Source organism: Heterocephalus glaber, unplaced genomic scaffold (genome assembly GCF_053883595.1).
Source record: "Heterocephalus glaber isolate CG9 unplaced genomic scaffold, H.glaber_assembly_v1.0 deba00000347, whole genome shotgun sequence".
Lineage (NCBI taxonomy): Eukaryota > Metazoa > Chordata > Mammalia > Rodentia > Bathyergidae > Heterocephalus > Heterocephalus glaber.
In genome coordinates this window covers 48,281,912-48,308,145 of record NW_028258143.1, presented here as the reverse complement: position 1 = coordinate 48,308,145, position 26,234 = coordinate 48,281,912, and the positions used below count along the sequence as shown (strand labels likewise).

The window sequence follows — 26,234 nt, the reverse complement described above, 5'->3', positions numbered from 1 at the left end:
GGCCTCCAGTTGCAACAACTCATTCAGTAGGTTGCAAGTGGGCTCAAGAGTCTGTTTTGTTAAATGGATATTGTAGCTGTTGCTGATGTAGTTAACCTGTCTCAGAGGCTTGAGAAAGTCTTGTCAAATCCATAGCATGTCGGGCTTAGACACATACCTTAACTTTTTTTTGGTAAGGCGGCGGGGGGGTGGGGTGGGGGGATGGAACTTGGGTCCTTGTGCTTGCAAGGCAGGCGGCAGAACCACTGCACTAAATCCCTGGCCCCATATGTTAATTTTTTAATGGGATGGGTACTATGGATGTACTGATAACCTTTGAGGAAGGCCACTATGATTTTACCTTACCCCTGTATTATCCTGGGGGCTGAAAATCCAGCCTATAAATATAGCTGACAAGTTCTGATGCAGTTAGCTGGGACAAAGGAACTTTCTCTTTACATCACCCCCGCATGCTAGGCCCTACCCCCTAGGATTAGAGGGATAGCTTTTTCTTTTGAATACTAAGCCAGTATGCGTGGAGCTGAGTTGGGATGGAATGAGAACAACCTCAAGTAGATGTTACTTCCTCCTTTTGCATTTCAAGCCCTTCTCATTTCCAGGTGGCTTAAGGTTGGAACAATACGGAGTTAAGAGACTACCACCATGCCTTGCATATTCTAACCCAGACACTTGTTTGGGCCTTTGTCTGTGGGTGGATCTGTTTATTTGTGTGAATAGTAATGGACATTCCTTTGTGGAATGTTGGCTTCCATTTGGCTGATTTAATCTGTAAAATGAGTGGGTTTTGCTGGGAGGAGTTGGACTACCCCCTCAGAGCAGAACAGGAAGATTTTCAGTCCTGCCAGATCATGAGGCTTTGTGTGTGCAGGGGGTCAGAACTTCAAAGTGACCTTTTGCTGAATATAAATGTCAGATTTTCTCTATGGGAATGTGTCCATCCCGTGCCGGTTTCTGATGGAATGTTCTTTGAGATGGAGCAGAAGGGCTGTGGTGGCTTCCTGCTTGTCACCTCTTCATATTGATAGATGTTTTATATCACCTCTTTATACTCAACTAGAATAATTGAAAACCCTAGCCAGTCATAGCCGCCCACATTTTGTGTGGCTCCAGTGTGCTGAACAGTGGATTCATTTTTAGAATGTGAGATTCCCAGCCCATTCTAATGGAGCATTGCTCTTTAGAATGACCCATCTCATAACTCGACCCGAGGACTGAACTGGGTGTTCAGCAACTCAGAAAAGCCTGCAGGCAGGCAGCCTCTCCTCATCTCCCTTGTCCACAGGTGGCCTCTGGCTGCTCAAGAAGGTGTCCCAAGTGACTCCTGGTTGGTTCCTAGGCTAAGTCTCCCCCATATCAAAACAATGAGTTCTTTTGCTTAAGAGTAAAAGAACATTCACTGATGGGGAGGTTACATGTTTTACTCCAAGTAGTATGTTAGGTCACTCTTAATCTTAGGACTAACATTCTAGAAAACAGTCAGCTCTGAGGGCTGGACCCCTAAGTAATTGCTCTTGAGACCAGTTGTTCAGTGTATTGGTTTTTATTTCTTCTGGTGCTAGGGGTTGAACCCTGGGTTTCACTCATGCAGGACCAGTGGTCTGAGTGTTCATTGTCTTTAATTGGCGAGTAGTCATGTTCACAGACAGATTTTTTAAAAATCAACTGTGAATCATTAAGAAAACAAAAATGTCTAGGAGTAAATCTCCATATTAATCACATTGAGTTAAATGGAAATTAGAGTCAGCCTATTAGAAATTACTTGCACTCCTCTTTAACTTGGTGCCTAGAGTTTACCTGTACTCCCTAATAATAATTTTAATTATTATTGAAAATTATTAAATTATTGATTTTTTGTTAGCTGACCCAAATCCATGTACTACTGTCTATATATTTAGTAAGTATAGTGTAAGCTTTTTTTTCTTTAGTTATTGGATTAGGTATAGCTGAGTTCCAAGGTGAGTATTTACATTCATTCTAGTTTGATTCCAGACCCCAGTTTCCCTCTGTGTCTCTAAAAAATCAGAAAACAGGGCTACGTTTTGTTTTCCTGTGGTATTGTCAGATGGTTCTTGATGGACTGCTATTCCTGGTGAGGGCTGTGACCTCTAAGTGCTTTCACAAACCTGCTTTCCCAGGTGAGGTCGTTTGTCCATGTCAGAGGTGAAGCAGAAGGACATTTCCCCGAGTGGCTGTTTCTTCACCCCTAACTTACCAGGTTGCTCAGGAGGGTCACTGGTGTGTACCTGGCTAGAAAAATGATTGCCCTACTGGGCTTGGTGTAGCTACCTGGTTTGTACCGTTTATCTGGACAGGTATCTGTTTTGTAAATTAGTGCATGTAGCAAATTGCATGTAACTCCATCTCACAATTACCATCCTTTGTGTTATATTTGAACCTTTACTGTTTGTATATTCTTCTCGAATGGAGTGAACCAGATGACAGAAGAGTAGCTGTGATAAGGGTTTCTCTGTGTGAAATAGCAAGAGGAGGTGAATGACAATGTGTAGTAAGGCAGTTTGGGTCAGGTCCCTGAGGATGTGTCCTTATCATGTTGACTTTGTTGGTGGGGAGGCTGTGCTGGGTATTGAACCTAGGACCTTGTGCATGTGAGGGAGCTGAGACCCTTGAGTTAATGTAGCTATCACATGTGTCCATCTACTGGCGTTCTCCCCTGGTCAGTTTCTGGCTCTTGTGTGGCTGGCTGGCCTTACGGGCTTTGAGGTGGGACACATGATATAAATAGAACACACAAAGTAAGCTGGGGAAAGAGGATTGGAAGACATCATTTGAACCAAAGCCATTGGCTTTGTTTACTACAGACCATCAGCCAGCACCTTTTAAAAGAAAGCCTGATACTGCCCTGGACTCTAGTCCCTGGCAGAAGGCCCGTGAGCATAATAGAGTCTGTTCATGTGCAAAGAGATGGTTAGACTCTCATTAAAGTTTTGGCTGGGTGCTCCTCATTTAAGTAGGATGTGCTGATAGAACTCCTTCTAGTGATATTCTGATGAATGTCAGAAGCTAATGTAATGCCTTTTTAAAAATCTTATCATTTATAGGAAGGAGTTACTGAACAGTTGACTACTTCTCAACTTTAACCTAAAGAAAATTTCTTGTGGATATCCACACACACACATATTTGTTATTGCTTTTGTGGTGTTGGGGATTGAACACACATGCATATATATGTACATGTATGTGTATATATATTTTAACATACTAACTAGATGTTTATTGCTATACTGCTGCATTGGGGAAAAACTAAAATACTTATAACAGAAGACTGGCTAAATAGATTATGGTACATCAGTATTATGAAATATTATGTAGTATTAAAATGACAAATTGACAGGATACCAGTTGAACTGGAGAGGTTTCTGAAGGGGCAATATTGGCTAAGATTTGGTTAGTGCTTACTATATACTGGCCACAGTTCCACAGCTTCCTGTGCACTAATTTACTGACCCTCATAGCCACCCAGTGAGCTAGGTACTGCTATTGTCTTCTTACAAATGAGGAAACTAAGGCCAGGTACATTAACTCATCTAAAGATAAGCTGTTAGTATTTGGTAATGCTAGAATATGAACCTGTACACCTGGATGGACAAAGATGGTTAAAATCATTTTGGGAGGGACTGTATTTTTTTGTTTGTTTTTTTGAGACAGTCTTACTATGTAGTTCAGAATGGCCTTGAACTCACTATGTGGCCCAGGCTGGCCTTGAACTTGTGGCAATCCTCCTGCCTCAGCCTCCCAAGTACTGGGATTACAGGCATGTGCCACTACGCCCAGCTAGTTAGATGTTAAAGTGCATTACAATGCAAGTTTTGCTCTAGGATATTAATTCATAACTCTTCCTGAACTGTCTGGGTGATCTTTTATATTTTAGATTTTTATTATGTTGTAATAGACCTGAGAAGTCATTTAATCTTTTGCTTTTCAGATATAGCTCCTTTCCTTCTGTTAAAACCAGCAGAATCTTCCTGATGCTAATAAACAGAACAAAACTTAGTACTGACTTGGAACTGCAGTGTCCTCTTTGTCCCTTGGATGCCATCCATATAAAGTCCACCTCTTTCGTGTCACAGACCGGCTATGCATCCTAGAGACCATCTAATGTTCACTGAGTTGATGATGTTTTTCAGGGATGTGAAGTGCATTATGATCATCAGCCATACAGGTAGATTTTGATTATGCCCATTAAGGAAACTGAAGTTTAGATAAAAATTAAGCTCAAAGCCACAGAAAAGATCCCCATCTGACCTCTTCAGGGATCTCACTAATATGGGAACTGTTGTGGCCTACCGGAGTTCTTCAGCTGAATCTTGTCTTTTACTGTTGACTTAATTAGGGCATTTCTGAGAGCGTGTAATTAGTGTGGTGTTATTTACCATAGGTGTCAGTGGGAGAGAGACTTAGAACAGGCATTGAATGCTTGGGCTGCTGTAACAGGATACCATAGTCTGGGGCCTTAAACAACAGAAATGTATTTCCATCCTTCTGGAGGCTGATCAAGGCGCTGGCTGACTCGTTTTCCGAGAGGAGTCTCTTCCTGGCTTACAGACAGCAGCCTTCTCTCTGTGTACTCAGTGGTGAGGAGACGGAAAGTGTTCTCTGCATTCCCTTCTGATAATGATGCTGATCCCCCACCGGGATGACCTCACTTAACCATCACGACCTCCACACAGCCCCTCTGTAAATGCAGTCACCTTGGGAATTGGGCTCCAACGCAGGAGTTTTAGGGGACATTCATTGCATGGCAGTTTTCCAGTCATCCCTCTTTATCTCTGCATAGGACAGGATCCTGCAGAAGGGTTTATGTTTATTCCATTTGTAACAGTAGCAGTCACGTAAAAATCCTTAGAGCAAGGCTATCTTCATATTATTCCTCGATGTCCTTTAGGGTCACACAGTTAGGTCACTTCCTCCTTTCCTGTCAAACATGGATTTACTCTAATCCTGGGAATCTTAATCTAACTTGGCAGGTTTCCAGTTTTTGATCATGACTCACAGTAAAACGTGTTTTACTTTAGCTTGGGTATAAATAACTGAAACAGAAGTTTCCTAAAGCATTTCTTACCTTTCCTGTATAACATAGATTCTGATGCTTCCCTCCAAAAAGTGCTTGTCTCCACCCCCAGGAAACTAATTTCAAACCACTGGATCCTGACTGGGAACTTGAACAAAACACCAGCCTGTTGCAGAGAATGGTAGACCAGGAATAAGGTTGTCTTGTCTTGGGATCCTAATCCTATGTTTTCCAATTACTGCAGGAAGAAAGAAAAGCCTTATCATTTGCCAGAGCCTGTTTCCTCCTCAGTCAGGTGAAGGGTTGGCCTTGGTTTCGTTCTTGATCTCTCTGGTCTTCTCTCCTGAAGGGCTCAACAAGTGATTCAGTCCATTCATGCTGTGACAATACTCTCAGGTCCTGAAGCTTCATATTTACTCCACCTGGAGATGGGAGGCGGATGTAAGTCAGCTATAATTATAAGGCAGCAACAGTTCTCTAGTTGCAAAGCTTAGTAGGACACTTTCCCTGCTAGTCCCTCCTGCCTTTTAGAATTCTTATTTGTGTATGTATCTTCACACGTGTGAGTGGAAGTCAGAGGAAGGAGAGGTAACTCTGTGTTGCAGACATCTGCTCTGTCCTTTTTTAGTATATGTGCTGCTGGAGCAAGCACGCATCTGCTCTGTCCTTTGTGGGAGCTCGCTTTGTTCATTCCCGTTTTTCAGTTCCCGGATTTGAGAGTGTTCTGGATTGTGGATTAAGGCCGGAGGAGTGTGTTTGGGGGACATTTACAACAGGGAGAGCCAAAATGGCTTCCCCTCAGCAGCTAGTTGAAGGCGTTTGTTGACTTCTCTGGCAGGTGTTGGGCCCAGTGCTAACCAAGTACTTAGCACTTTCTCTACTGCTCCCTTCACTCATAATCTCTTCTTCTGGAGACTGGAAAAAACACTGCTATCAGCAGGGCTCTTGTAGTGTTTGGCTATGGTATCTGGAGCATTCTGGATTGAACCCAACATGCTATGATCTGTAGGGCCAGTGGGGCCACCTTGGTGGGACTTGTGAGTCGCAGCCAATGGAGAGCTGTGGCATTAAGGAGAGAAAGTCCTTTGAATAACCTCTGGCAATAGCACTCTCTTCAGGCCTCCATGCTCAAAGGGGAGGTTCACTGGAACTTTCCCTCCAAGTTGGATCTCTTTCATCGAACCATATAAGAGTGAAGAAAATATTTTTCTAGTCAAAATAAGTCAGAAAGGGAAGGGTGTGCTCTGGCTTGTGGGAAGTAGAAGAAAAGCATGGATATTGGTCAGAGTTTGGCAGACTGACTCAGATCCTAGCTCAGGTACTTACTGCTTGTGCAACCCTGGGCAAGTTTTCTGAGTCCCAGTTTTCTCACATATAAAATGAGGCTAATGAAGAAAATGTAAAGGCTCATAAGAGGACTTTCATGAGCAAAGTGCTCATGGTACTCTGGGCGGTCAGCATGTCAGTGTGTGGGGATTTTACTCTCAGGGAGATAAGGTTGGGATTCTCCAGAGCGGCCATCTTGAAGTTGGAGACCTGAGATTAGAGTATGACTGGGGGCCCAGAACTAGTGAGGAAGCTACGGGGAAGGAGCACAGAGCTCTGGCCCTGTGCACATTTGTGTGGGTACTTTTGGGGTGAGAAGGCCTTGCTTTACACTACACAGTGTCACACCTTTTTAGTCCATGTATTAGGGAAGCTGACATCAGTCTCCCTTACTATAAAAAAAATCTCTCTTCCACCTTTTTAATGGTATCCATGAGTAACTTGCAGTGTGTTGCTTGAAACAAAGCTTTAGAGAGGAGGGTAGATTTTTACATTTGGCCCCCCATTTGCACAGTCCTGAGCACAGGCTATTTCTTGTGTTGGCAAGAGTAGAGGATTTACGTAATTAGAAGAACATTATTTGCAGTATCAAGACACCCCCAAACACAGGATTTTTTTCTTTTCTTTTTTGTCCCTATGGGATATAAATCAGATTAGCAGCTCTTTGTCCTCTGCCACAAATCATTACGTATCTATGTTTGGCCCTTATAAATATGGATAATGTCTCTTTGAAGTTTGAGCACATTAGCTAATGATTGCAAAATCTTAGAAATAAGGAACTCATATGAATGTCAAGAGCTTTTGTAATTACGCATTTGCATCATTTTGCTTGGCGTCTTGGAAAGTTGTGCTTCCCACATGAGAACATCAGGACTGATTCCCACTTTTCTAACTGTAGAGCACACCTTGAAAGGAGTAATGTCTGAGAGTGCTCAGAATAGACGAGTTGTCCCGTTGTCACAGAGAAACCCTGCAGTATTGTAACTCAGGATGGGGTTGTCTGCTTTGGGCTGATGTGGGTTGTGATAGTGTAAGGACCTGGGGATGGCAGTGGCTTCCACACTGAGTAGTGCAATCATGTCCTTTGTTCCTGTTCACTGAGTCATACATTTTCTAGAAACACCCAAATTTTCCTTTATTTCCCATAGATAATTACATTAGCACTCAAACTCTAAAGAGATGTCAGATGGTAGAAGTCTTAAAAAATGGATATTTATTTTTTTATTTTTTAAAAAATGGATATTTATTTATTAGAGAGTGCCACAAATAGTAACTGGACAGTGTGCCATTTGATAGCTTATGTTGTCTTTATTCCATTTCAGGCAGTGGCGCTACCGCGGTGGTGCAGGCTGCCCTATGCAAACCCAGGCAAGAACGTGTAGCAATAAAACGGATCAACTTGGAAAAATGCCAGACCAGTATGGATGAACTATTAGTAAGTAAAAGTGAAGGGGATATCAGCCTTTTGCTCTTCTTAACCCATGGGTGTGTGGCGGTGTGTGGGTTGGTGTCATCTTCTGTGTTGACACTGGTATTTCTTGGGAGGCATCCTTCCCTCCATCCTGCTCTCCGGATTAATAATGCCGTACCTTACCGTGTCTTATAAGGTATGCTTTACTTTGCTTTGACAACAGTATTTTGCCCACTCTGCACAACCCCAGGGGTCTCAGTGTTGACATTCTATTGTCCATATCAAGGGACCACATGCCACAGAGTGACTCAGGTCATACGATTTCTGACTGCATTGCTGGCATTAAGCTTCTGGGCCTCAATCTAGAATCCATGGCCATGCATACGCTTGCACGCGCGCGCGCGCACACACACACACACAGATTACCCTCTAAATTATTTCTTTTTTTTTTTTTTGGCTTTTATAAATTACAAAATCACATATAAATGGGAGACATCTTTTAAAATGCACTGTAATTTGTGTTTGGCTAATCACAAGTTCTTTTTTTTTACAAGGTAATTTGTATTTCTTATTGAAAATAAAGTATGTTCCATAAATAGCTGGAGCTTGTCAGTGTAGATATGACTGTAGCAGCATTGGTTGGTTGAGGGAACATTTGCTTCTGGCTTAACTGATTCATTATTAAATGAACAGCTTGGCAAATGGTTATTAGTTGCCCAGCAAACTGTGAAGGGTTTGAGAGTTTAATCTCATAAATATAGTTGTCGTTCTGCCTGCCAGTTTTCTTTTTTTCCTTTTGGCCATTTATTTGAGGATAATATAAAACTGCAGTGGAGGAGTTAACTGATTGGTTATCCCAACACTAACCAGTGCAAATATTAGTCCAATAGCTCCATACAGACTACAAAGTGTAATGACAGTTGGCTCCAAATAAAGAAGCCTTTTGTTATTTTCCACATTGGGAATAGAATATCATTACCAGGAGCTTTTTGTCTTTACTCAGAATATAGCTTTTATTTCAGGCTAATTACAATACACTATAGTTTAAATTAAGTACAAGGATAGAACTGGACTTTTCCAGATCTGCTTGGCCTTAACATTTTAAATTAGGTTACACACTGTATAGATTTCACTGGGATTGAAGCAATAGATTACCAGCTACAATTTACATTAAAGCAAGTTTCCACACATTAATGTTAATTTAAAAAATGTGTATACATTTGCTTTTTGCTTCCCTCAGAATTTCAGCTGTGCTTTGCTCTTAGGGAAATTACTACTGCATACTACTTGTCTGTTTCTTGCTATCACGGTGACCAGTAAAAGTGTGCCTTTTTCATCCAACCAGTTTTCAAGGGCGCTTTCCCTGAGTGTTTCAAAAAAATATTGAACAAACTGTGGGCAGAGCTGGGTCCTGCTTCTGACACTAACCTTTTTTTTTTTTTTTTTTTTTTAACATTAATTGGGTTACCTAACAGCTCTGGGTTATTTTAAAAGAGAATTGATTTGGGAAATATCTAAGATTTCTTTAGGAGTCCTCAAAATGTGTGGCTATATATAAGTGTATTTTTTATTTTTTTGTTTAGAGTATACATTTAAACTTATGTACTGTTTGGAAATATCACTCAAGAACTTAGTGTTAGTGTTTCATTGTGGTACTCTGTGGAAAGTTCCAGCATCTTTTGGCTGCCAGGAGAGTATTTATACAGAAAATGTGTAACGTTTGTGTGTACTTGTGCTTTGTGGGCTGGGCTGATGCCATGGTCTCTGGTCTCTATCAGGCTTTCAGTTGCCCAGAGCCTTCACACTTGCCCTTTGCTGGCTTTGTATCAGATGTCTCCTGCTAGGCATGGTAGCTGTGTAGGGGTTCCAGTGGAGGTCAGCAGGGAGACCCTCCTTCTAGTCTCTTTCCTTTGTTTTCCTGGAACCAGTAAGCATAGAATTGCCATTTGGAGGTACTCACAAGCTATCTGCCTAAGGCCTGGTGCTTTTATGGCTGTGTGGTTAGCTCCATTAGTCTGATTTCTTACTTAGCCTATTAATGGTGGTTAATTATTTCTCTCATTCTTTTTTTCTCTCCGTAATGCCCAAGTTGTAATAGAGTATAGTATCTGTGTAGTTACTTACTTTTCATTTAAAGGGGTGCTAAATTAATAAATTCTTTGCTTTGATCTTAACCTTGAACCTTTGACCTTTTGATGTCTTGCTTTATTTAGAGAACAGAGGAACAGCTATGGTTCTTTAGGATGTACTACTCCCAGGTCCTTTTCAAACAAAAAAGAAATAGAATTTACAGTATAGTCTGCCTAAGGCAGCCAGGCTTTTGTGGTTATTGTGTTTATTGACACAGGAGATTGTGTGGAGCAAAGTTGCTGTCATCTTTTCAACTTTCAATACTGCTGTTGCTTGTGCTTTTATTGTTTCTGTGGGTTCCCATTTTGGCAGTGTTTGGAGATCTAGTATCCTAGTAATCCTTTAATTCCATGAGGTTATATTATATACAGGTCAGTGCACTGCATCATCTCACAGATTGTGCTGTGTGTTAACTGGAAACCACTGTTCTTAGAAGAAACAGTGGCCACTGGGATCTTTATCTTGTGGAGTGTTATATCATAAAAGTCACAATTATCAACTATTTTCTGGCCATTGGACTATCTGCCACCCTGATGAAAGTGTACCACCTTCCATCCTCCACTCTCTGCCCTGTTCCCACCCCCCACATTTTTCCTTATCCCCCTTCCTTGTCCTTTGCTAAGATGGAATCCATATACAGAGGCCGGGTGTGATGGCACACAAGATTTGGGCAATTGGCCCTAACTCTGCTTCTTTGTGTTGTGGAACTGTCAGAACATTTTCCTGTGAACGCTGAGTTGGTTCCAGGTTTTGCTGAAGAAGGATCCAGGTAATCATGATTTCTGAAGCAAAGTGCTAATTTCAGTGCCATCCTCTCTGAGAATGAAGAGAAGAAAAGAAACGTTAGATGAGATCATTGGTGCTAAATCATTGTGGATTCGAGTTTATACTGTTGAAATGAGTTCAGTAATAGTTCCTAAAAATTAAGCTGGTTACAGATCTAGAACGTACTACTTATATGGCAAATCAGTTTCTATAGTGTGGTTAGACCTATAAAGTGGATGAGCTTTACATGTGTATATGGGAGAGCAAGGCTGAATGCTTACAAAAATACTTAAACAGCAATTAGATTAAAACACTAATAGCATGATGTGAATAGCATTCAATGAAGTATTGCTGGTCTGTTCTGTATATTCCTGACCATCCCAACACGTATCCTCTGATAATGTATGAGATTTATTAATCCCATATTTGTTGTTAACCCTACCACATCTGTCAACCTGACAATGATATAAATCAGTAACTTTATTTAGTTTAACATCCTCTGGGAGATATTTATAGTTTTGGAGCGTGAACTTGTTAATTCCCTAGTTATTAAGCCCTGTAAATGCTGGACACTAAGCTTGGGGATGGAAAATCAAAGAGAGGGTGCCTATTCCTTGGGGAGTCCATGGATTAGTAAATGAGTCTCTTGATTTTTGTGCTGGGTTGGCAAGAGTTTTGAGCTCCAGGTATCTTTCTGTCCCATTTCATTTGCCTGGAAATGATTTAGCACATTGGTGTACAGATTACAGTTTTCTAATGTGTCTTCTACTGAGGGAGTCCTTGGTCTCCAGTAGGAATTTAAGGCTTGCTAAGGGGCTCTGAAGCATTGGCTTGCAGACTTAGTATATTCTATATACAGATGGACTTGAGGTTTCTTGAAAGAGCTTGGTTCTCTGGCTTGTGGTCAGCCTCAAAGGTTAGAGATGCCACCCTAGGGCCCATTTGACTTCCCTTAAAAACCATTACATGAATGAAGAATTAATCAGTTTTTTAAAAGTCATCCATCTTTTCATCCTCTCTCATCAAATGGGAAAAATAAAGTCCATAAATATGACATAGTCATTTTCATTTACCCTAAAGCCCAGTTTTCCAACCTTCAGGGTCTTTTTTTTTTTTTTTTTTTAAATCCAAGGCTTGATGGAAATTTTGGTTTATCACCTTACTTGAATTTTGTGATTTTTAGACTTAAACCATATGCCTCTCAACTTTTTTTCTGTAGAATTTTAGTGTGTCTTTGGTAGGTGCTCATAAAAACTCAGCTTCATCTTGTCCTTACATTGTCAATGTAATCAAAACTTAAAGTTTACGTGCTCGGGATAGGAGAGCTATACTTATAGGAGAAATCACTGCCCAGTATCCAGGCAGAGTACTTGTTTCTTTTAAAAGGAAGCAAGGGAAGGAAAGAATGAGGGAAGGAAAAAAGAAAGAAAAAGTGTTAAATGATCACATGATGAAATTATGTAATGATAATTAAAATATTTTAGTTTGTGATGGATGGCAGATGTGAGTAAATTCATTTCATAGCAACAAGGGCTATACAAAGTGATGAACGTTAAACATTGTGGTGGAGGAAAAGGGCCTCTTGACTCCCTGCAGAATTCCTCCCAAAGGCTTTGGAAGAATGATGTCCATCTCTGCTCCTTAGTCTCCTCGTTCTTTCAAGGAAGAATTATATTAGATGGCAAGAATTTATTTTCCTTACCAAAATTCTGTTATCATGTATATTTAAAAACTAATTCTTGAACAAAATCCCTTTTAAAATTAGTTTTAACAAAATACTAATTACTAGCAAATAATGATTATGAAAATTTTAGGGTAGAAAACAGTCAGTTGTATTACAGTGTGACAGAAATCTCCTGTGAAGTCGTAGATTTGGGACACAGTGTCTGGTCTTTTCTTGTATGTACTAATGTAGTTACCTTGCAATGAACAGTTTTCCCTTCTGACATTTGCCCTTCTCTCCCTGTGCCTCTCTATAAAGGTAATTTGCTCTGTCTGGCTGACAGGATATATAAATGAATTGAGAACTTTCCTCTCAAAACAATGCCATTGCTCTCATTTTGCTTTCTGCTGTAGTTTTATTATTTCTTTCTCTTGATCTCCTGTGCTTGTCCGTCCATCCTCCCCTCCCCTTCCCTTTCCGTCTCCCTCTGTCTTCCTCCTTCCATTTCCCTCCTTTCATTTCCCTCTCTCCTTTTTCTCCCTCCTTCTATTCCTCCATCTGTCCTTCTCTTCCTCCTTTCCTTCTTTCCTCTCGTTAGAGGAATGAGTTAGCTATGATTTACAGGTTATTTTAGAGAATAAAGCTATAGATATCTACATGGTTTAATGATCATTTAAGAGGTAATATTTATCCCTTATTATCTGACACAGGCTTTTCCCATCCATTTTAAATGAAATTATAATATTTAGCAGACTCTGAGGTTCCTTCATTTGGAGTCCCCCCATCTTTCTTTTAAGTGAAGTTTAAAGAAACAAAATAAAATAAAATCCCAGTAGTTTGTTTGCCTTGTTCTAGTAATGCTTTGGAGTTATATCAGTATTTTTTGCAAAGCTTGTCTATTATAGAAAGATTATACTGGCTAAAAAGCTTCTAGCTTTTTAGGTTGACATCAGAACAGTATAATTTTTGTTTGAGTTCTTGTGTGTGTTTTCTTTATTGTATCTATGAAGGTATTTTTCCATTCTTTTTGAACTTAAAAATTTTCTAATTCATTAATGATTCATACATATCCCAGCTCATTTTTCATCATGTGTGGGAACAAACTGTATTTAGTTGTTTGTTGTGGTCTTTTATTCCAAGTGTTTAGCATTAAAATATAAATCTCCTCACTGAATGTAGTACTATTTTGAGCATGTCAGTATCAACTATTATGTTTAATACTTTAATTTCTCTCTACCACTCAACTTTGTAATTATTTTCATATGATTTAGTGTTTGTGTTTAACACAACAATTTTAAACACAAATTGAGGGACACATTAGAAATGGAAAGTGTGGGGCTATATTGAAGACATGAAAACATTTTTAAGAAATCAGAGAATAAATACTTAATACAAAACAAATTTAGTCTTATAGTTCTTATATTAGTTACTTTTATACTTATATTTTAGTTCCTTATTTTAATTACATTTTAGTTCTAGTATTGTCTGTCTGGGACAAAATAACCTGGCACCCACAATTTAAAGGAGAAAAGATTTATTTGGCCCACAGTTTTGGTTGCTTCAGTCCGTGGTTGGCTTCCTTCAAGGTAGAAACAGCACGACAGAAGGGCATGGTGGAGAAAAGATGTTCATCTCATAGCAGCCAGGATGCACAGAGGTAGAGGGACAAGAATACATCCTTCTTGGTCATTTTTCCAGTGATCTGTCCCTTGGACCACATGCAACTTTTGGGAACATTTTAGAGCTAAATAACAGTTCTAGAGTTATGTTAGTTTAGAAGTATGTACTATGTCATTAGAGAAAATACTTTTTATTTTTGAAACATCAGATTTAAAAGTTATACCATAGTTTCTCCAGATATCCTAATTAAATTTACTTTTAAGTGTTTTTACATTTGTTAGAAATAGTTCATTAGGATTGCTAAGTTTCATGCTGTTCTTTTCAAAAAGTAAGCAAAGATGAACATTTCAAAAGACTCTGACCTTCCTGGGTTTGTGTGTTCTCAGAGGCCTCATATGCACTCATTTTCAGAGTAGAAAAGAATGTCAAAAAATTCCAGATTGAATATAACTTTAATTATATTTCACTCTTCTTTTTTCTTTTCACTTTCTTTTTCTTATTCTTACTCTTTTTTTTCTTTTTTGTTCTTCCTTTTTCTTCTTTTCGAGATGGGGTCTTACGGTTGGTCTCGAACTCAGGATCTTCATCTTAGTCTCCAGAAGAGCTGGGATTACTGGCCTGCCCCTCTACAGCTGGGTTGTTTACATCTTGGTTTTTTATACCTCACTTTTGTCATCCTCACAACTTCTGGAAAATGTTTGGGTTGAGACATATGCTTTTTTGTCCTTTCCTGTTTGATCTTCGCTCTTGTTTTGGTTTGATTCTTCCTGCAGTGAATAATGCTGCTGGTGCAGGAGGACTGTGAATTGCTGAGGGGGAATGGTGGAGGCAGTAGGAGTTGGCTCTGCCACCTTGGCATGAGGTTGTTCTCTGGGAGAACCCCAGATGGCTCATGGCACCCAGCCACAGGGCAGGAGACACTACAAGAAGAAAAAGACACTCTTCTTGTCTTGTTCACAATAATTTAGTGATGAAGCCAAATATAGCAGCAGGCTAGAAATTGGCCTCTTGCTTTCTAGCAGTACAAGTTGGCTGGCTAGAAAAATTCTTCCTGTTTCTGTTTTTTATGATAAGTTACTAGACTTTTTCAAGTACTGTACTGCCATTCATAGATAAATTAAATGATCAAAAAGCACTTGTGGATAGCTGATTCTGATACTATTATATATGACATATATATCATATATATCAAATAATACGCATCATATATGAATGCTGTTGTTTGTTGAAGAATGTTTTTGATCATCTCTGCAAAATAGCACCTCACTATCTTTTTTTTTTTTCCAGTATTAGAGATTGAACCCCAGGGCTTTTGCATTGAGCTACATCCCCAGCCCTATTTTCTGCTTTAATACAGGGTCTTATTAAGCTACTAAGTTGCCCTGGCTGGGCTCAAACTTCCAGTCCTTCTCCCTCAGCCTCCCAGAGTGCTGGGAGTTTTCTTTACAGTATTTCAGTATCACTTTTCTTTGGAAGAAAATAACTATTCCAAAAGCTTCTACATTTCCAAGCACAATTTGTTAGGTTTTTTTTTTTTTTTTCAGTTTTTGCAGTGTCCCCAGTTTTGTGATACCATAACCAAGAGCAAGCCCTGGGGTGTACATTCTATTCTGTTGGCAGGAAGATGCTCACCCATTGTGATTTGCTGGCTGCCTTTGAGGGATTTTCTAGACTTCCAGCTTCCATGACACTTTACACTTTTGGTGGTGGGGTCCTAGGGGTTGAACGGGGACTTGGACATAGTAGGCAAATGTTCTACCACTGAACTACATCCCTGGCTCTTTTTATTTTATTTTAAGCCACAGACCCACTGAACTACTCAGGCTGGCCATGAGTTTGTAACCCTTCTCCCTCCTGAGTCCTGGGATTGCAGGTGTGCACCACTGTGCCCAGCTGACACTTTACACTTTGACAACTGCTCTCTCTAAAGACTTCTCTGTAAGCACTGATTAAGGATGTCACAGAATGTATGCCTCCATTATAAGAGGTTTTCTGTTTTCAGAATATTAACCATTTCGAATTGCTAATCATGCCTCAATTAAAATATGCTCAGAAACCCAGATACTAAGTCACATGAAAATACTTGCAGAGCTAGGGACATTTGTTGATTCATTCCTTAGTGGTACAAGACAGAATATTTGACTCATTTTTCCTTGAATAAATTTTTCTCTGTTGGTACTTTCCCCTAAAAGAGAGAAGAGTTTGTGGCATAAGTTGTCTTTTATAGCTTAAAAAATCTCACAGTGACATCTTTCGTGATTGAAAATGACAGTTCAGAAAGATACATTACTCTTGTAAAAGCTTTGTTAATCTTGTTCCATTTCTTGGCTGCCATTTGAAATCAATGAAGTTTATTTTTATTTGTTTATTTTTAATCCCACTAAAAATACTTAAAATATTTCAAAAAATACTTACAATATTTGTTTATTTATAAAGACTAAGTCACTTTCCTAATGAGGCTGATTTTGTGGAAGGGTGAGCTGGAGTGTGACTTTCTCTTGTGTTTTTATTTAATGCAGTTACGAAACTATTTAAATGCTTGGAGTGGATTGTGTACATTTTAAAGATACTGTATATTTGGTTATTTGAGTAAGGAAATGTATATTTCATTTGGCAGTATGTGTAAATCATGTGTAAATATGTACATGTGTATTTCCTTTTTAGATTAGGTTTCAGTGTGGAAATGTGTGAGAGCTAGATGATTCACCATCTCATCTGAAGCAGAATGCATCTCAGCGCTTAGCTGGCAGCAGTGGTTCTCAGCCTTAGCTGTGCTTGAGGCTCACCTGGGAGCCTTTGGCCATTTTCAGTTCCAGGATGCATCCTAAACCAATTTACATCAGCCTCCCTGGCTGGGGCTCAGGGACTGGCATTTTTAAAGTTCCCCAGTGAATTCAGTGTGCAGCCAAGATCTAGATCTACTGATTTAGATAAAGTTAGAAATACGTACTTACCTCCTCGGATTAACTGCACATAACGTTGGAGCTTGAATAGCTTTGATTTCTTAACTAAGGCTGACTATTTTGCCATCCTTAACAGATAAAGAATTTATTTAGGACTTACATAAGTTGTGAAAATATGTTAATTTGTTTAAGAATGGTTTAATATTTTAAACCCAGAATCCATTTAAATGCTTCCCTTTCAGTAACACAATCTCTTTCCTTTTAGTGCTTTGTGTATCTCATGGTTTCAGAGACAAAAGAAACAAGGCTTTAAGTTTTTATTAATTCTTACACCTTCAAATTTGTATTCTTTCTCTTTTTTAACCTGAACACTTTGCATAAGTATATACTTAGTAGCCTCTTTATTCCAGAAGACTTAGAGGCAGCTTGCCGGGATACATGGAACACTACAAGGTGTAGTAGAAGTTAAAAACAGGCTGCTACAACTAGGAAAACAGAGATGGGAATAGTGTAGACTGGAGGGAAGCTAAAAACTCACGGTCAATCTGGGCAGGGTTGCAAATACCCTGTGATTCCCGTGCTCCAGGAGGCTGAGGTAGGAGGATTTCAAGTCTGAGTCCAGTCTGGACAACTTGGTAACTTAATGAGACCTTGTCTTAAAAAAAAAAAAAAAAGGGAAAAAAAAGAAAGAAAGAAAGGAAGGGTTGGGGATGTAGCTCTGTGTGGAGGACAGGGTTTGATTCTCAGAACAACCACAACAAAATAAGTGAAACCATGGCCAAATAACCCAGCTTGCATTACAGAAAACTCCTTGATCCAGCAGGGCCAGTGATCGTGTCACATGACCCTTCTCTGTGAAGCTGGTATATACTTACGCATGTACTACTAGAAAAAGGTAAGAGCCCATATCTATCTCCCTTTGCCTTCAGGCTGAGTTAGGAACTGGGCAAATTTCAGATTACCGATTAGCGTTTGAGACACTAAATTAACTTTTAACATTTGTGTTACGTGCCAGGCGTTCTGCAAGGAGTTTCATACCAGATGTCCTTTTGCTCATTTCACAGTATTCCTGTATAGATGGTAGTATTAATCTCATTTTACAGAAAGGGAAAGTGAGGTTCAAAGAGGCTGGATAACTTGCCTGGGTGATAAGCCGGTTCAATATTTACTTCTTCAGAGCCAGCTGTAATTTAGTGAAGCTTTTCTTATAAAGTTCTTAGAGGATCAGGTTCTTGTTAATTTTAGTTCTTGCTTGTCCATTCCAGTATTTATCAGAGAAGTAAGTTTTTGGGGATAGAACAAAAGCCATAAAGCAATATAAAAAATTCTGACAGGGGGATGAATTTCTCCAAACCCTTCATATTTCTAGGGAAGGGTACCTTAGAAGAGTCACCCAAGAGACCCACACCACCTTGTGGTTTGCAGAGTTTGCTGGCTGCTACAGCAGCAGGGTGTGGGTGTCCTTTGATCTGTCTTCCCCCTCCATGGCCCCAGCAGAGGGTTCTCTGTGGCTGCCTGTTCAGTTTTAGTGGTGGGTCAGGCACTTTACTGGCTACCTAATTTTAGGTCAGTGTTTCTCCTCTTGTGAAATTTCACTTGTGTTCCAGATGAAGCCATGTGAGCTGAGATTATATCATGTGCTGTAGCGTGGTTTGGCACTCGATGAGATGTCTGAGTCTGATTTCACTGGACTTCTAAGGGAGCGCTGTGTGGGATTCCTTGACTACAGTTTTGGCAGATGTGTTGCCTGGTTATCACATTTCTGTGATACCTTCCAACTTTGTCCTCCTGTTTTCCATCTCTGAATTTTTTCCCGTCCTGTCTCAAGTTCAAGCTGCTACAATGCTACAATCTCCCTTATTTCCACCCTTGCTTCTAGCCTCCCTGTCCTCAGGTGAGCTTGGGCCTGTCCTCCTACCTAGCCCTTTTAACGCTGTTGACTTTTGTGTTTCTTCCTCGTACCTTTCCCCAGCTCCTGTGACTCCCGACTTTCCTCCAAAGCTCAGTCTATCACTTTGCCATTTGAGTTTGATTCCTGACTCACAGCATCAACACCACTCAGAGCCTGTTAGAGATGCATGTTCTCAGGCCTGGATCCAGACCTGAAACCGAACCTGCTCCTTACCAGGTTCCCCACAGTTCAGTTGGAGAGGCCCAGTTCCAACTCTAACTTCTGCACAGATTGTGTCCTGGCTAAGGGAACTAGTACCCATTCCTCCCCTGGGAAGATTTTGATAAAAAGTCCTCACATCAATTTGCACATCTTTGGGCAAAACTTTAGTTATTTTTGGAGTTAAGAACAAATGAATGTATTTGGGAATAAATGTCTTTCCCTAACCATTGAATGAAGTTAGGGCATTGGGAAAAGCTTGGGATAATTTAGTTGATTTTGTTACCAAGGATTAAAATACCAACTTGACCGCTCTTTTAAAAATTAATGGAAGGTATCTTTTTAGGGAGTGGGCCATCAAACCCAGGGGCTTATGCATGTTAAGCATATGCGGTGCCACTATCCTATGTGCTCTACCCCAGCCCTGCAGGGGATCATTTTGTGGAAAGAACATTGATTCAAGAACCACTGATATTTTAAAGGTCTTACTTTTTTATATCTCTCTAGAAGGCAACCAAAGAAAAGGTTAATATATAAACTAAGGTTTGGTAGGCTTGTAGAGACCTCCTCTTTTCTGTTAAATGTATTTCTGTCCCAGTTTGGGTTCATTGGTCACACAGGCCACATCCTAGGACAGAGTGACACGTGTTCTTCCTGGAGGCACCTTTCCTAATGTCCTTAGGCGTTAGAGGCTCTGCTGCGTGGGGAGACTGCTGTGAAACACATGGGGTTGGAGCTGGAGATAGGGACTCCCAGCCAGGCACCCAATGACAGCAGAGCGCATGGAGGGAGCCATGGGGTTGTGAGCCCTCAGACTGATGCACATCCACTCCCAGGTTCCCTACCCCTTTTCTGATCCAGCTTTACCCTGCTGCTATGGGAGGAGCATTGTCTGTGACAGTCCCTACCCAGTTTAAAGAGTTTGCGAAGTTGTACCTGTAGGTTATCTAAAAGAGACACACACACAGACCCACGGACACAGATGTAGACATGTGCGTGCGCAGTTTGCTCATTGCGAGGTCAGAGAACCCAACACTCTGGGTAGCTAGGAAGTGATACTGTAACCATCTAAATGTGAAGGGCTAAAAAAATGTGTTTTTCCTGACTTTGACCTAACCTTGTTTTGATGCAAAAGTACTTCCTTTTCCATGATCATTGTATGTTTTGATTAATGATTAAAAGTTTGGAGTTAGGGAGGTGGACATGCAAACATAAGATGGTGAAAATTCAGAGCACACCTCCATTCAGGACACATTGTTCTCATTTCCATGGCCAGCGGCGGCATCTGTTCAAACTAGACCCTTCCAGCTGCTATAGGCCATCCTAGTGGGCTCTCCCCCCACTGAGTGGATATGAGTGACTTGAAATAGGCACTACCTGGGCAGTGTTCTGTTTCTCCTTCAGCAGCATTTCATGGTATCAGAACCTAACACCAGAAGCAGATGGAAGCTGCACCTCACGTTTCAGATCTTGTTTAAATGACGGGAGTTGTCCAAATGAAAAGTGTCAGTTCTAGAAATACTGTCATCAGTTAAGTGGATAAGCCAAATAATGAAGGGAAAATGTATATATCATGAAAAGAAAATAAAAAAGAATTGTATTTTTTAGGAGTTTGCTCATGGTAGGAAGCATTTGAAATAAACAGATGTATTATTTTAAAGCATTTGTATGCATTACACGCTGTAGTATTTTGGCCGAGTTATCTGATATATGGGATCTTCTTAGTAATTTGAGGCTTAGGTAGTACTAGATGTGCTAAGATAGCAGCCCAAATTGGAATGTGCTGGTCAGGTACCTCAGTTAACGCAAAGTTAAGTAGAAGTTTGTTAAAATTGAAAATATTTGTAGAATGCATAAATGGACTTTTTCCATCAGGAGTACATAATAGCATTCATGAGGTTGCTTTGACGACTTTTAGGCTGTCCTTGTGGTTTTGGGGTAGCACCTTGAAAGTGAGTTGCAATGGTCTGGTACCTTTAATTGACGGTTAGCATGAGTCTGCAGTTTTATAGGAATCTTCTGGCAGTGCCTTGAAACAGCAAACCAAAACCAGTATGATCGTGAGCAAAAAAAAAAAGGACTTTATTGAAGGTTCTCGTTTGTTTTATTTCAGAGCTTTTTTTTTTTCTTTATATAGGACCTTTTGCTCCATAGCAGTGCTTCTAAAATATGACCCATACACCATTATTTTTCTGCTTTTTTTTTGGTACCTGGGATTGAACTCAGGACCTTGCACTTGACAGGCAGGTGCAGTGCCACTGAGCTACATCCCTGGGCCCATTTTCTGCTATGTTAATGGATTAAACCAGTAGTTTATCTACCATAGGACTTCTCAGAGCCTGTGACACTACTAATATTCCCTGTGACTCACAGTGAGATGCAGTATCTGATGTTTTCCAAAGTTACTTTACTTTGCCTGCCCCACCCTCACTCCCCCTTTTTTGGAGAGAGTGTATGTCTACCATGGAAGATAGTTTGGGGAATGATATTCTAGGATTTTCACATGAACTTTCTCATTAGCCATCACAGCATTCCTGAGAAGCAGAGACAGTTTTTCTGTCTCCTTTTGGATAAAGAAAGAGATAATTCCTCCCTAGAGTTCAGGTTGGCACCAGGACCCAGCCTCCTAATAGCTCACCCAGTCATTGCTATAACTGCTGAGAGCTTCAGTTGAGGTAGCAGGCACTTAGTCCTAAATAGCAGGGCTGTTTGCTGGTAGAGTAGGGGTCATCTGGGTGACATGCTAACCTGAAGTTCCTGTCCTGTGGCCAATCCATAGGCTGCTGGTCTGTGGAGGACTTCCAGATTCTAATTAGCCACTTGACAAAACTGAGTCTTTGTGAAACTTCTTTGAAACAATGTCTTAAGTACCTCCCTTGGTGTAAGGGCAGAGGGACAAACAAAAACCCAGGGGAAAACACAGATGACTAACATTGTAAAATCATCATATGCTTATCTGTGGCTGATGATTGTAATGCTTATCTGTGGCTGACAAGTGTAAGATCATCACATACTTATCATGTACCACGTACTTGAGAAAATGTACCCTACTGCATTCTTATGAAAGTGTTACTCACATTTATTTATGCTGACCTGTCTCCTTCCCAGAAACAAAGGCTAAGACCCTAAATGGCCTAGACCACCAATCACTGAAAGAGTTATTTTTAGAAACCAGCTGACCCCTATGAGTGTGAAGCACATCTCATACTCACCGGGCATGCTGAGCAGGATGCCCCCTATCTTATAGCATCACCTTTCTGCTGAGATAGTTTCTCTTCTGCTTTCTGTGCATTTGCCACACTTTAAATAAACTTTTACTTCCCACTATATACCAGCCTTGGTGCTCCCATTTCTTGTGAAGAGCCCCACTTTTCCATTCTTCACTGAAGTGAGGGCAAGGACTTGAGCAGAGGCAGAGGGTCACACAGGACCCCCCCCCCCCCATTGGTATACTTTAGTTTCCCTTCATTACCAAGGATTGAATCTGTGCTAGGCAAATGCTCTCCTACTAAGCTATCTCCCCAGCCCTTTTAAGGAATCTTATTTTGATACGAGGTTTTACCAAACTGCCTAGGCTGGCCTTGAACTTGTGGTCTTCTTGCCTCATTCTCCCTCCTCATTCTTCCAATTGCTGCCTGCCCATACTTTCCAGGAAGAAAGTGAACTACAGTTCACTTGCATTTTGCCTTCCACTTTGTACCCTGTGGAACTATGTCATGTTTTGTTCTTTTTTTTGTTCTGTTTTGTTTTTTTTGCAGAAAGAAATTCAAGCCATGAGTCAGTGCAGCCATCCCAATGTAGTCACCTATTATACTTCTTTTGTGGTAAAAGATGAACTTTGGCTGGTCATGAAATTACTAAGTGGAGGTAAGTGGGTTTTGTTATTGTTTGCTTATTTTTCCCCCCTTTTGTAGGAACCGGCATAGTGAATAAGACTTTAGATTTGATCCCCTCATTCCTGTGTTTGGGTTTTGTGTGGTTTAGTCTTGCTACAGAATAAGGGCCAGATTTCTTACTATGTCCCATCCCCATGTACAACATACCTGACCTAGGTTAGGTGAGGCCCAGGCCTCCAAATACCTTATGTCATCTGATGCCTCTGGGCCCTTCCCTGTGCTTCTCAGTGTTAGATGTTCTTTTTCCGCGTGCTCAAGCTCTGAAAGGTCACCTCTATACAGCTACTACTTCCTCTTCCCTCCTCCCCTCCCTTTCTCCCCCTTTCCCTTATTTCTCTTCTCCCCTTCTTACCCCTCCTTCTTTTAGCAAGTTGTCTACCACTGTGCTACACCCCTAGCCCAGTCCTTTTTTTTTTTTTTTTTGGTAGTGGGGATCGAACTTGGGTCCTTGCGCTTGTGTAGCAGGCGATGAAACCACTGAGCTAAATCCCCAGCAGTACTTTCTTTTTAACATATCAAAATATACCAATATTTATTTATACCAAATATACCAAATCATTATTTATTAGTATTAGAGCTTTCTGTGTTGAGGGAATGTTTTATAGTTGTGCTGTGTCCTTTCTACCAGTCACATGTGACTCTTGAGCAGAAATAATTTTTTTATTGTTGTTATGGATTCTATTTTTTTCCTCTTCTGCAGTACCAGGTGTGTGTGTACATATATATACATATATATATATATATATATATATATAAAATAAATATCAAAGAAATTATATATCTGTCCTGGGATGGGAAGATGAGGGAGGGAGATACACAGGAGGGAGATTTTAGTCTTCTCTCCTCAGACCAGCAGGAGAGAGACACGGACTCTTCCTTTTTCTCATGCTCCCCTTGTCCCAGTTTCTGACCTAGGATCCAGCACTCTGTTGGTGCTGAATGATGAGGAACAGAGCTGGGGAGCTGAGTCTGGGGCCCTGGGTGGGAGAGGGTGGAGGGACTTTCGGCTGGGCGGCATCCAGCCCCCCAAGAAGGGGTCTGAGCTCCAGGCTCAGGTGGTGGTTGGGGGCGCAGAGCTTGGGAGCCGCAGTGTTGGGTCACCCCCTAGCCTACATGGTTAACGTAATTTTAAAATCAAAGGACAAGAGAAAAGAATCCGAAAAGCAATATTTTTAATCACATGTCAAAAAACAGGATACAGAGAAGGAGCGGCAGGCCTGGGCCCCTCCCATTGTTCCTGGGGGTCACCTCCAGTCTACTTGGTATGGTGCTGGGTACAGGGGACAGTGGGTTCTGACCCCCACACAGAGGCCCATCTGTTTTTTATTCTGATTAGCCATTTTAAAGCAACAAGGAATAAAAAGAAATCCTGCTCTACCCCCTGCCCCATGTGCCTAGGGACTGAGTTTCTCTTCAGTTTTTACTCAGCTCTTTTAAATCACCTCATTTGTGAGTGGCTACCATACCAGACCTTGCAGATTTAGAATGTGGACATCATGAAGAAAAAACTATCTAATGACCCTGCTATCTCAGGCACTCATTTGACGTGGAGAGAAATGTGTGCTCAATTATTTGCTTGTGGACTTGGTCAGAAGTGGCACTATTCTCATCCTGATGTGCATGGCAAGGGAAAGTAACTTTCTCCCTCTAGCCTCATATCTCTCAAATTATACAAGTCATTGCCAATTTAATTTACAAGGCCCTTCCATATCCGTACAGTTAATTTTTAAAAATCTTTCAATATCTCTAACAGAGGGGGAATGAAAGTAATAACCATTAACTTTATTGAACACTTAATGGCTAGATCATGTTCCAGACAGTTCACTTACTTTATGTCATTTGAACTGGATGAAATCCCTCAATGGCTGGTGGTTATCTCTGGTTTTCAGAAATGACACCAAAGTTTAAGGGAGTTAAGCGCCTTGCCCATAGTAGACATAGCAGTAACTGTTGGTGCTGGAATTTCTGATTGGAGGAGTTGTTGATTTAAAAACTATGCTACATTATAAACATCACTTTCATTTTGCAGACCTGGAAGTTAAAGTTTAGAAGGTGCAAGTAGTTTCCTTAGCAAACCTGCAGCTCTCCCATGTCAGGGTGCTAGTGTGTCGCTTGCTGTGTATTGTTAGAACACATGAAGTGTGCTTTAGGAGCAGAGGAGGATCTTTGCTGGTGCCTGGACAAAGCCGAAACTGGTGTAGCTGAATTCTTAGGCCAGAGTCCATTTTAATCTATAGACCCAGTTCCGGCTAAGGTGCAGGCATTTTAATCAACTTGTTATTATTATTATTTTTTTTTTAAAAAGAAACTCTGTTGGCTCCAGCAGAGACCCAGAAATGAGATGACAAAGGCCTTGTAATTGCCTTGAGTCCCCTTGTGTAAGTCTCAGTAGGGAGCCCAGAGAGCTTAGTTCTCTTCTCTTCCAGCTCTCAGTCTGTTAGTCTTTGTTTTCTTGAGTGCCTACTTTGATTTTTAATTGAAAAGGAAAGAAAAAAGGAAAAGGAAACTGGGCAGAGTTGAACTGCTGTTTTGAGAGTTGGGGCCTGCTCCTTCCTTCTGTGGAGGACCCTACTTTGCCAAGTTGACCTCGGAAACTTAACCAGTTCTCTTCTTCTTATTCATGCATTTTTATTTTTTCAGTATTGGGGAGTCAACCTAGGATCTTTGCACTAAGCTACATCTGCACCCCCTTTTTTATTTTTGATTTTGAGACAGAGTCTTGCTAAATTGCCAAGGTTGGGTTTGAATTTGTAATTTTCCTGCCTCAGCTTCCTAGAGTGCTGGGATTGCAGTTATTCTGACCTGTGCCGCATTCTCTTCTTGTGGATTTTCACCATGGCTGAAGAAGATAAGTGACTTGGTGACCAGAGCCCTGAATAATCCCAAATACACTGTTCAAGTTGACCATTTGACCTCAGTTAACTTTTCACTTTTCTAAACTTGAGAATGTCATGTCTTCTGTTCTGCGGGCCCAATAGAAATCACTGTCTTTAAAAGCATCCTGTCCATGCTCTCAGGGCTTTAGGAAGAGGATTAGGTTCTAACAGGCTTCTGCACCTATGGGGAACATGGACACTGAGGGACTCTTGGTCATTTCTCTTTCACCAGGCCAGAAATACATACATGCCTGTTAAGGTATATCCTTATAAGAATAGAATGATTTTTAGAATTACTGTTTTCTAAATGATTCCCAAATCCAAGAGGCAGTACATAAATAGACGGGTTTCTTTTTCTCTTGGAGGAGAAAGATGTGCATTCATTTTCCTCCACAGCGCTTTATCACATCAGATCTCTTAATGAGGGGTGGGCGGCTAGTCTGGTCCTCTTAGTTAATCAGACGGAGCCCAGAGCCAAATTCAGGTCCTGAGGTAAACCATTTGT

At 40.7% G+C, this 26,234-nt stretch overlaps 1 protein-coding gene across 3 annotated transcripts in view; it reads left to right on the top strand.

Annotated features, from left to right (window-relative positions):
* Stk39 (serine/threonine kinase 39) overlaps window positions 1-26,234 on the top strand; it is a 284,753-nt gene that overhangs the window by 43,190 nt on the left and 215,329 nt on the right. For all 3 annotated transcript variants that reach the window (XM_004857609.3, XM_087199904.1, XM_087199899.1), the window contains exons 2-3: window positions 7,678-7,790; window positions 22,716-22,824. In XM_004857609.3, coding sequence (XP_004857666.1) covers window positions 7,678-7,790; window positions 22,716-22,824 — 222 coding nt within the window. The remainder of the gene's footprint in view (window positions 1-7,677; window positions 7,791-22,715; window positions 22,825-26,234) is intronic.